The sequence below is a fragment of the Pristiophorus japonicus genome, chromosome 30, assembly GCF_044704955.1.
Source record: "Pristiophorus japonicus isolate sPriJap1 chromosome 30, sPriJap1.hap1, whole genome shotgun sequence".
Taxonomy (NCBI): Eukaryota; Metazoa; Chordata; class Chondrichthyes; family Pristiophoridae; genus Pristiophorus; species Pristiophorus japonicus.
Genome location: NC_092006.1, coordinates 3016857 through 3029150, shown reverse-complemented (window position 1 = coordinate 3029150; position 12294 = coordinate 3016857). Strand labels below are relative to the sequence as shown.

Sequence of the window (12294 nt, the reverse complement as noted above, 5' to 3'; positions counted from 1 at the left end):
CTGGTAAATCTCCTCTGTACCCTCTCTAGTGCAACATCCTGGTAAATCTCCTCTGTACCCTCTCTAGTGCAACATCCTGGTAAATCTCCCCTGCACCCTCTCTAGTGCAACATCCTGGTAAATTTCCCCTGCACCCTCTCCAGTGCAACATCCTGGTAAATCTCCTCTGTACCCTCTCCAGTGCAACATCATGGTAAATCTCCTCTGTACCCTCTCTAGTGCAACATCCTGGTAAATCTCCCCTGCACCCTCTCTAGTGCAACATCCTGGTAAATCTCCCCTGCACCCTCTCCAGTGCAACATCCTGGTAAATCTCCTCTGTACCCTCTCCAGTGCAACATCATGGTAAATCTCCCCTGCACCCTCTCCAGTGCAACATCCTGGTAAATCTCCTCTGTACCCTCTCCAGTGCAACATCATGGTAAATCTCCCCTGCACCCTCTCTAGTGCAACATCCTGGTAAATCTCCTCTGTACCCTCTCTAGTGCAACATCCTGGTAAATCTCCCCTGTACCCTCTCCAGTGCAACATCCTGGTAAATCTCCTCTGTACCCTCTCCAGTGCAACATCATGGTAAATCTCCCCTGCACCCTCTCTAGTGCAACATCCTGGTAAATCTCCTCTGTACCCTCTCTAGTGCAACATCATGGTAAATCTCCCCTGCACCCTCTCCAGTGCAACATCCTGGTAAATCTCCTCTGTACCCTCTCCAGTGCAACATCCTGGTAAATCTCCTCTGTACCCTCTCTAGTGCAATCACATCCTTCCTGTAATGTGGTGACCAGAACTGCCCGCAGTACTCCAGCTGCAGCTTAACCAACCGGTGTTTGATACAGTTCAAGCATAACCTCCCTGCTCTTGTATTTTATGCCTCGGAGGGCGATTTGGCCTCCAGCGCTGGACGAGGAGCGACCTGAGGCGTGACTGCGGCCTCGAGTCCGGGAGACCCCCCCCCCCCCCCCGGGAACACATCCCGCCAGCTGCCGGCGAGGGTTGGTTTTGAGGGCGGGCAGCTGGTTCCCCACTCAGCGTCGAACGCAGCCTGTCGAATGGAGAGTCAAGACTACGAACTTTTCCCCCGTCACACACGGAACACAACAACCCCACCACCACGCTCTGGGTACCCGCTCTTACCGGCAACTCCACCTGCGCCGACTCGGTTGGTATCGCAGAGTCCCGCAACTTGCCCAGGTTTCTCACCACGAGCCGCCGCCCGTTGTAGAAGGTGTTGTTCAGATGACTGACGGCGAGCGCCACATTTTCAGCGTTTCCCACGTCGACAAAAGCGTAGCTGGCGAGGGAGGAGGAGAGGGGAATATCCATGAGAACGCGACATAACGGAGCCCTAACTGGGCACGGACACACACACGACATTTCTCATCTTAGTCGTAAATGGCCGACCCCTTATCCTGAGACTGTGACCCCTGGTTCTAAACTCCCCAGCCCGGGGGGGAACATCCTCCCTGCCAATCCCCCTCAGAATATTATATGTATCAATATAGATCATCATCTCGGCTCACAGAGAATACTGGAAGAGGCTGGTGTCCATAGAGTGGTTTCCCCAGCAAGAGCTGCAGAAGACAAGGAGAGCATGTGTGTTCAAATCCCTCCATGGCCTCGCCCCTCCCCATCTCTGTAACCCCCTCCAGTCCCTACACCCCTCCCCACCTCTGTAACCCCCCTACACCCCTCCCCATCTCTGTAACCTCCTCCAGCCCCTACACCCCTCCCTATCTCTGTAACCCCCTTTAGCCCCTACACCCCTCCCTATCTCTGTAACCCCCTCCAGCCCCTACACCCCTCCCTATCTCTGTAACCTCCTCCAGTCCCTACACCCCTCCCCATCTCTGTAACCTCCTCCAGCCCCTACACCCCTCCCTATCTCTGTAACCCCCTCCAGCCGCTACACCCCTCCCTATCTCTGTAACCCCCTCCAGCCCCTACACCCTTCCCTATCTCTGTAACCTCCTCCAGCCCCTACACCACTCCCTATCTCCGTAACCCCCTCCAGCCCCTACACCACTCCCTATCTCTGTAACCTCCTCCAGCCCCAACACCCCTCCCTATCTCTGTAACCTCCCCCAGCCCTACACACCTCCCTATCTCTGTAACCCCCTCCAGCCCTACACACCTCCCTATCTCTGTAACCTCCTCCAGTCCCTACACCCCTCCCCATCTCTGTAACCTCCTCCAGCCCCGCAACCCCTCCCCATCTCTGTAACCTCCTCCAGCCCCTACACCCCTCCCTATCTCTGTAACCTCCTCCAGCCCCGCAACCCCTCCCCATCTCTGTAACCTCCTCCAGCCCCTACACCCCTCCCTATCTCTGTAACCCCCTCCAGCCCCTACACCCCTCCCTATCTCTGTAACCCCCTCCAGCCCCTACACACCTCCCCATCTCTGTAACCTCCTCCAGCCCCTACACCCTTCCCTATCTCTGTAACCTCCTCCAGCCCCTACACCACTCCCTATCTCCGTAACCCCCTCCAGCCCCGCAACCCCTCCCTTTCTCTGTAACCTCCTACAGCCCCTACACCCCTCCCTATCTCTGTAACCTCCTCCAGCCCCTACACCCCTCCCTATCTCTGTAACCTCCTCCAGCCCCTACACCCCTCCCCATTTCTGTAACCTCCTACAGCCCCTACACCCCTCCCCATCTCTGTAACCTCCTCCAGCCCCTACACCCCTCTCGATCTCTGCGTTCCTCCAATTGTGGCCTCTTGCCCATTCCCCCGATTTTAATCGCTCCACCATCGGTGGCCGTGCCTTCAGTTGCCTAGGCCCCAAGCTCAGGAACTCCCTCCCGAAACCTCTCCACCTCTCTCTCCTCCTTTAAGACGCTCCTTAAAACCTACCACTCTGGTCACCAGTCCCAATGTCTCCTTATGTGGCTTGGTGTCCAATTTTGTCTGATAACGCTCCTGTGAAGCGCCTTGCGATGACTTGCTGTGTGAAAGGTGCTATATAAATACAAGCTGTTGGCGTGACCAAGTCGAACGACGGATCTGTAACTTACCACTTTTGCCCCGACACCACTTTGCGAACCTTCACGGGCTCGAAGGCAGCAAACAGCTGCATGATCTGGTCCTGAGAAGAAAGAAAGAGAATTCTACAGCCCCATCATAAGAAATAGGAGCAGGTGTTGCCATTCGGCCCCTCGAGCCCGCTCCGCCGTTCAATAAGATCATGGCTGATCTGATCATGGACTCAGTTCCACTTCCCTGCCTGCAACCACCAGGCGTCTTAACGCACTTTATAGCCAATGAAGTACTTCTTTGAAGTGTAATCCCTGTTGCAATGTAGGAAACGCGGCAGCCAACTTGCGCACAGCAAGCTCCCATAAACAGCAATGTGATAATGACCCAGATCATCTGTTTATTTTGATCGAGGGACTAATATTGGCCCCAGGATACCGGGGATAACTCCCCTGCTCTTCTTTGAAATAGTGGCCGTGGGACCTTTTACATCCGCCTGAGGGGGCAGACGGGACCTCGGTTTAACGTCTCAGCCAAAAGATGGCACCTCCAACAGTGCGGCACTCACTCAGTACCGCCCCTCCGACAGTGTGGCGCTCTCTCAGTACCGCCCCTCCGACAGTGCGGCGCTCCCTCAGTACCGCCCTTCCGACAGTGCGGCGCTCCCTCAGTACTGCCCCTCCGACAGTGCGGCGTTCCCTCAGTACCGCCCCTCCAACAGTGCGGAGCTCCCTCAGTACTGCCCCTCCGACAGTGCGGCGCTCCCTCAGTACTGCCCCTCCGACAGTGCAGCACTCCCTCAGTACCGCCCCTCCGACAGTGCGGCACTCCCTCAGTACCGCCCCTCCGACAGTGCGGCGCTCCCTCGGGAGTGTCAGCCTAGATTTGTGTGTTCAGGTCCCTGGAGCGGGACTTGAACCCACAACCTTCTGACTCGGAGGCGAGAAAGCTACCCATTGAGCCACTAACACAAAAGTGACCCGATTTACCTCTACGATCTCGGACGGAAGGTTTCCGATATAAACATCGCTCCTTTTCAGAGCTGCGATAAATCAGAATAAAAAGGGTTAATTAGATACACGTTTAAAGAAGTGGGATTGATGAAAACTTGCCACCCCACCCCCCCACGCATCTTCTAACAATAGTCACTGACTCTTGGGAACCAGTGACCCGCCAGTATCTCACCCAAGGGGCTAGTCTTCAAATCAGCAGGGAATTCCGTCATGGGCGGCATCACAGCCAAGTCCCAATACGCTCCTCTCTACATACGCATGCACACAGCATTCAGTGGACGGATTGGGAACACGGGTTGTGGTCTCGCTGCTCACCCCAGCCACAGGGGAGTCCAACGTGTGCCATCTCACATGCTGCCCTGGTACCCATCGTCCCCGTCATAGACCGGGGAATGGAACCTGGGGGCCTCACAGAACTGTGTCTCTCGTTTCTAAACTGGGACATTTATTAGGAACAGAGGAATTGCTGGATGAGATAAAGACGCAGGTCAGTCTAACTTGCCTTCTACCATCCTGGTAGTCGCATGATCCAAGGATTAAAAAGGAGCTGTTGACCAATCAATCACAGCAACAACAACTTGTATTTATAAAGCACCTTTAACATAGTGAAACATCCTAAGGCGCTACATAGGAGTATTATGAGATAACACTGCATAAACTTATGGTCATCCAAAATTCGGCTGCCCCGTGTCCTAACTCGCACCGAGTCCCACTCACCCATCACCCCCTGTGCTCGCTGCCCCGTGTCCTAACTTGCACCCAGTCCCGCTCACCCATCACCCCCTGTGCTCACTGCCCCGTGTCCTAACTCGCACCCAGTCCCGCTCACCCATCACCCCCTGTGCTCGCTGCCCCGTGTCCTAACTGACACCCAGTCCCGCTCACCCATCACCCCCTGTGCTCGCTGCCCCGTGTCCTAACTCACACCCAGTCCCGCTCACCCATCACCCCCTGTGCTCACTGCCCCGTGTCCTAACTCGCACAGAGTCCCACTCACCCATCACCCCCTGTGCTCGCTGCCCCGTGTCCTAACTCGCAACGAGTCCCGCTCACCCATCGCCCCCTGTGCTCGCTGCCCCGTGTCCTAACTCGCAACGAGTCCCGCTCACCCATCGCCCCCTGTGCTCACTGACCCCGTGTCCTAACTCGCACCGAGTCCCACTCACCCATCACCCCCTGTGCTCGTTGACCTACATTGGCTCCTGGTTAAACAACGCCTCGACTTCAAAATTCTCATCCTTGTTTTCAAATCCCTCCATGGTCCTCGCCCCTCCCTATCTCTGTAATCTCCGCTAGCCCCTTCACCCCTCCTTATCTCTGTAAACCCCTCCAGCCCTACACCCTTCCCTATCTCTGTAATCTCCTCCAGCCCCGACATCCCTCCCTATCTCTGTAACCTCCTCCCACCCCTACACCCCTCCCTATCTCTAACCTCCTCCAGCCCCTACACCCCTCCCCATCACTGTAACCTCCTCCAGCCCCTACACTCCTCCCTATCTCTAACCTCCTCCAGACCCTACACCCCTCCCTATCTCTAACCTCCTCCAACCCCACACCCCTCCCTATCTGTGTAACCTCCTCCAGCCCCTACACCCCTCCCTATCTCTAACCTCCTCCAGCCCCTACACCCCTCCCCATCACTGTAACCTCCTCCAGCTCCTACGCCTCTCCCTATCTGTGTAACCTCCTCCAGCCCTGCACCCCTCCCTATCTGTGTAACCTCCTCCAGCTCCACAACCCCCCAGAGATATCTGTGCTCCTCTAATTCTGCCCTCTTGAACATCCCTGATTATAATCACTCCACCATCGGCGGCCATGCCTTCAGCTGCCTGGGCCCCAAGCTCTGGAACTCCCTCCCTAAACCTCTCCGCCTCTCTCTCCTCCTTCAAGACGCTCCTGAAAACCGATCTGTTTGACCCAGCTTTTGGTCACCTGTCCTGATTTCTCCTTATGCAGCTCGGTGTCAATTTTTAAATTTCATAATATACCCGAGAAGTGCCTTGGAATGTTTCATTACGCTAAAGGCGATACATAGATACACGGTTGTTGTGCCATAACCACATCATGTCTTCAATTACTCATAGACTGCATGCCAAAATGGAAAAAAGCTCTCATATGTTGAACCAGGGGAGCTCAGGGAAACTTGAAGAAAGGCCAGACACAAGCTCGCCCATTTACCGGCGGTCTTTCTTGGTTCCAATCTCTTGTTCGATGCGCCCTCGAGGCAAAACAACCTCCGAGACTGCTGCTGGTCCGTGCTGTCATTCTTCGATCTGCGACCAACACAGAAAGACTTGCATTTATATGGCGCTTTTCACGACCACTGGACGTCTCAAATCACTTCACAGCCAATGAAGTTCTTTTGGAGTGTGGTCACTGTTGTAATGTGGGAAACGCGGGGCAGCTCAATTTGTACACAGCAAGCTCCCACACACAGCAATGTGATAATGACCCGGATCATCTGTTTTAGTGATGTTGGTTGAGGGATAAATATTGGCCCCAGGACACCGGGGAGAACTCCCCCTGCTCGTCTTCCAATAGTGGCGTGGGATCTTTTACATCCACCTGAGAGCGCAGACGGGGCCTCGGTTTAATGTCTCATCCAAAGGACGGCGCCTCCAACAGTGCGGCGTTCCCTCAGTACCGCCCCTCCAACAGTGCGGCGCTCCCTCAGCACTGCCCCTCCAACAGTGCGGCGCTCCCTCAGTACCGCCCCTCCAACAGTGCGGCACTCCCTCAGTACCGCCCCTCCAACAGTGCGGCGCTCCCTCAGTACTGACCCTCCGACAGTACGGCGCTCCCTCAGCCTCAGTTATGGGCTCAGGTCCCTGAAATGGGACTTGAACCCACAACCTTCCGACTCAGAGGCGAGAGTGCTGCCCACTGAGCCACGCATGACTCCTTATCAAAAAGCCTTTCAAGCTTCATCCAACATCTACCTCCAACAGAGGTGAGTGGAGAGAGATCGGCAGACTGATTCCCGGGATGGCAGGACTGACATATGAGAAGAGACTGGATTGACTAGGCTTGTATTCACTGGAGTTCAGAAGAATGAGAGGGGATCTCAGAAACATATAAAATTCTGACGGGATTGGACAGGTTAGATGCAGGAAGAATGTTCCCGATGTTGGGGAAGTCCAGAACCAGGGGTCACAGTCTAAGGATAAGGGGTAAGCCATTTAGGACCGAGACGAGGAGAAACTTCTTCACCCAGAGAGTGGTGAACCTGTGGAATTCGCTACCGCAGAAAGTTGTTGAGGAGAGTTCGTTAGATATATCCAAAAGGGAGTTAGATGTGGCCCTTACGGCTAAAGGGATCAAGGGGTATGGAGAGAAAGCAGGAAAGGGGTACTGAAGTTGCAAAAATGATCAGCCATGATCATATTGAATGGTGGTGCAGGCTCGAAGGGCCGAATGGCCTACTCCTGCACCTATTTTCTATGTTTCTAACCTGCGATTCACTGCTCCGAGAATAAGGGGGTACCTGCGTACAAATTACAGTTAAAGCACTAAACCAGCCAGTCCTCTGAACCTTGAACTGATCCCAAGGATCGGGGTTTATTGGATACCGATAGCTCTGCTTTCCTCTCCCCACTCCCCCTGTCCCCGGCTCACTGGATAAATGCTTCACAGTGTAAGTTAGCAAATCCTGGCTAGGTAGAGGTTAAGGTGCTACACGACTGGTCCTCAGTGCCCCTGGGTTAATAATCCACTGAAGTTTGCAAATTTAACGCGTGCCTGTGGGCGGCAAGACAGGAGCTGCTCCGCGGTGATGCCTCACACAGTCAAATAGTCAACATTACCTGCTCGAGGTCACACAGGACTGGGCTCTTGGGCGTATGAAGCGTGTGTAGCCCATAACCCCCAGAGACAAGGGACTGTGTGAACACAGACCCAGAGTTTGGAAGCATCACCTACAACCCCGCCCACAACCCAAGATTGTGCATCTATATTTAAACAAAGTGATTTTGTACAAGACTCACATTCTCAGTTTCTCCATCGGCTTCCTCACACCTGCAAAAGTTTAGAGCAGCCAGTCAGCTTCAATTATGAGGGAAGATTCTGACAGTTTTTAAGTTTGAGCAATTAAATAACGACTTAAAACGCAGGTTAAATGATGCATTTCTCACACAGGCTCTGTTAATTCCCCAGGGTCACAGCCGTTTGCTGCTGAAAGCACGACTCCACTGGACCGGAACATCAAGTACAGATGTGGAATGCCTAACGGACACCCGGGAGTGAGTTACAGGCTGGGATCTAATCGGGGGGTTTATATATAGAATAACAGATACCCGGGAGAGAGTTACAGGCTGGAATCTAATCAAGGGGTTCGGGGGGGTTTATATATAGAATAACAGATACCCGGGAGTGAGTTACAGGCTGGAATCTAATCGATGGGTTCGGGGGGTTTATATATAGAATAACAGATACCCGGGAGTGAGTTAAAGACTGGAATCTAATCGAGGGGTTTGGGAGGTTTATATATAGAATAACAGATACCCCGGGAGTGAGTTACAGGCTGGAATCTAATCGAGGGGTTCGGGGGATTTATATATAGAATAACAGATACCCCGGGAGTGAGTTACAGGCTGGGGTATAATCGAGGGGTTCGGGGGGGTTTAGAAATAGAACAGATACCCCGGGAGTGAGTTATAGGCTGGAATCTTATCGAGGGGTTCGGGGGGGTTTATATATAGAATAACAGATACCCGGGAGTGAGTTACAGGCTGGAATCTAATCGAGGGGTTCGGGGGGTTTATATATAGAATAACAGATACCCAGGAGTGAGTTACAGGCTGGGATCTAATCGAGGGGTTCGGGGGGTTTATATATAGAATAACAGATACCCGGGAGTGAGTTACAGGCTGGAATCTAATCGAGGGGTTCGGGGGGGTTTATATATAGAACAGATACCCGGAGTGAGGTACAGGCTGGAATCTAATCGAGGGGTTCGGGGGGGGGGTTTATATATAGAACAGATACCCCGGGAGTGAGGTACAGGCTGGGGTATAATCGAGGGGTTCTGGGGGGTTTATATATAGAACAGATACCCGGAGTGAGGTACAGGCTGGAATCTAATCGAGGGGATTATATATAGAATAACAGATACCATGGAGTGAGTTACAGGCTGGAATCTAATCGAGGGGTTCGGGGGGGTTAATATATAGAATAACAGATGCCCGGGAGTGAGTGACAGACTGGAATCTAATCGAGGGGTTTGGGGGGACTTTATACATAGAATAACAGATACCCGGGAGTGAGTTACAGGCTGGAATCTAATCGAGGGGTTTGGGGGGTTTATATATAGAATAACAGATACCCGGGAGTGAGTTACAGGCTGGAATCTAATCGAGGGGTTCGGGGGGTTTATATATAGAATAACAGATACCCCGGGAGTGAGTTACAGGCTGGAATCTAATCGAGGGGTTCGGGGGTTTATATATAGAATAACAGATACCCGGGAGTGAGTTACAGGCTGGGATCTAATCGAGGGGTTCGGGGGGTTTATATATAGAATAACAGATACCCCGGAGTGAGTTACAGGCTGGAATCTAATCGAGGGGTTCGGGGGGTTTATATATAGAATAACAGATACCCGGGAGTGAGTTACAGGCTTGGATCTAATCGAGGGATTCGGGGGGGTTTATATATAGAACAGATACCCGGGAGTGAGGTACAGGCTGGGGTATAATCGAGGGGTTCGGGGGGGTTTATATATAGAATAACTGATACCCGGGAGTGAGTTACAGGCTGGGATCTAATCGAGGGGTTCGGGGGGTTTATATATAGAACAGATACCCCGGGGGTGAGTTACAGGCTGGAATCTAATCGAGGGGTTCAGGGGGTTTATATATAGAATAACAGATACCCGGGTGTGAGTTACAGGCTGGAATCTAATCGAGGGGTTCGGGGGTTTATATATAGAATAACAGATACCCGGGAGTGAGTTACAGACTGGGATCTAATCGAGGGGTTCTGGGGGGTTTATATATAGAATGACAGATACCCGGGAGTGAGTTACAGACTGGGATCTAATCGAGGGGTTCGGGGGGTTTATATATAGAATAACAGATACCCGGGAGTGAGTTACAGGCTGGGATCTAATGGAGGGGTTCGGGGGTTTTATATTTAGAATAACAGAAACCCGGGAGTGAGTTACAGGCTGGGGTATAATCGAGGGGTTCGAGGGGGTTTATATATAGAACAGATACCCCGGGAGTGAGTTATAGGCTGGAATCTAATCGAGGGGTTCGGGGGATTTATATATAGAACAGATACCCGGAGTGAGGTACAGGCTGGAATCTAATCGAGGGGTTCGGGGGGGGGTTTATATATAGAATAACAGATACCCGGGAGTGAGTTACAGGCTGGAATCTAATCGAGGGATTCGGGGGGGGGGGGGTTTATATATAGAATAACAGATACCCGGGAGTGAGTTACAGGCTGGAATCGAATCGAGGGGTTCGGGGGATTTATATATAGAATAACAGATACCCCGGGAGTGAGTTACAGGCTGGAATCTAATCGAGGGGTTCGGGGGGGGGGGGGGGTTTATATATAGAATAACAGATACCCGGGAGTGAGTTACAGGCTGGAATCGAATCGAGGGGTTCGGGGGATTTATATATAGAATAACAGATACCCCGGGAGTGAGTTACAGGCTGGAATCTAATCGAGGGGTTCAGGGGTTTATATATAGAATAACAGATACCCGGGAGTGAGTTACAGGCTGGAATCTAATCGTGGGGGTTTATGTATACAATAACGGATACCTGGGAGTGAGTTACAGGCTGGAATCTAATCGAGGGGTTCGGGGGGGTTTATATATAGAATAACAGATACCCGGGAGTGAGTTACAGGCTGGAATCTAATCGAGGGGTTTATATATAGAATAACAGATACCCGGGAGTGAGTTACAGGCTGGGGTCTAATCGAGGGGTTCGGGGGGTTTATATATAGAATAACAGATACACGGGAGTGAGTTACAGGCTGGAATCTAATCGAGGGGTTCGGGGGGTTTAAATATAGAATAACAGATACCCGGGAGTGAGTTACAGGCTGGAATCTAATCGAGGGGTTCGGGGGTTTTATATATAGAATAACAGATACCCGGGAGTGAGTTACAGGCTGGAATCTAATCGTGGGGTTCGGGGGGGGTTTATATATAGAATAACGGATACCCGGGAGTGAGTTACAGGCTGGAATCGAATCGAGGGGTTCGGGGGGGTTTACATATAGAATAACGGATACCCCAGGAGTGAGTTACAGGCTGGAATCTAATCGAGGGGTTCGGGGGGTTTATATATAGAATAACAGATACCCGGGAGTGAGTTACAGGCTGGAATCTAATCGTGGGGTTCGGGGGAGGTTTATATATAGAATAACAGATAATCGGGAGTGAGTTACAGGCTGGAATCTAATCGAGGTGTTCGGGGGGTTTATATATAGAATAACAGATACCCGGGAGTGAGTTACAGGCTGGAATCTAATCGTGGGGTTCGTGGGAGGTTTATATATAGAATAACAGATACCCGGGAGTGAGTTACAGGCTGGAATCTAATCGAGGGGTTCGGGGGGTTTATATATAGAATAACAGATACCCGGGAGTGAGTTACATGCTGGGATCTAATCGAGGGGTTCGGGGGGGTTTATATAAAGAACAGATACCCGGGAGTGAGGTACAGGCTGGGGTATAATCGAGTGGTTCGGGGGGGTTTATATACAGAATAACTGATACCCGGGAGTGAGTTACAGGCTGGGATCTCATCGAGGGGTTCGGGGGGTTTATATATAGAATAACAGATACCGGGAGTGAGTTACAGACTGGGATCTAATCGAGGGGTTCTGGGGGGTTTATATATAGAATGACAGATACCCGGGAGTGGGTTACAGGCTGGGATCTTATCGAGGGGTTCGGGGGGGTTTATATATAGAATAACAGATACCCGGGAGTGAGTTACAGGCTGGGGTATAATCGAGGGGTTCGGGGAGGTTTATATATAGAACAACAGATACCCGGGAGTGAGTTACAGGCTGGAATCTAATCGAGGGGTTCGGGGGGTTTATATATAGAATAACAGATACCCAGGAGTGAGTTGCAGGCTAGGATCTAATCGAGGGGTTCGGGGGGTTTATATATAGAATAACAGATACCCCGGGAGTGAGTTACAGGCTGGAATCTAATCGAGGGGTTCGGGGGGTTTATATATAGAATAACAGATACCCCGGGAGTGAGTTACAGGCTGGAATCTAATAGAGGGGTTCGGGGGGGTTTATATATAGAATAACAGATACGCGGGAGTGAG

The 12294-nt window shown here is 51.9% G+C and overlaps 1 protein-coding gene across 1 annotated transcript in view; it reads right to left on the bottom strand.

The window, feature by feature from the left end:
* LOC139240155 (tudor domain-containing protein 10-like) overlaps positions 1-12294 on the bottom strand; it is a 61408-nt gene that overhangs the window by 17561 nt on the left and 31553 nt on the right. Inside the window, exons 2-6 of the mRNA XM_070868542.1 lie at positions 7972-8002; positions 6167-6261; positions 3965-4017; positions 3017-3087; positions 1135-1291 (exon numbers count right to left, since the gene is read on the bottom strand). Of these exons, the coding sequence (XP_070724643.1) occupies positions 1135-1291; positions 3017-3087; positions 3965-4017; positions 6167-6261; positions 7972-8002 (407 nt within the window). The remainder of the gene's footprint in view (positions 1-1134; positions 1292-3016; positions 3088-3964; positions 4018-6166; positions 6262-7971; positions 8003-12294) is intronic.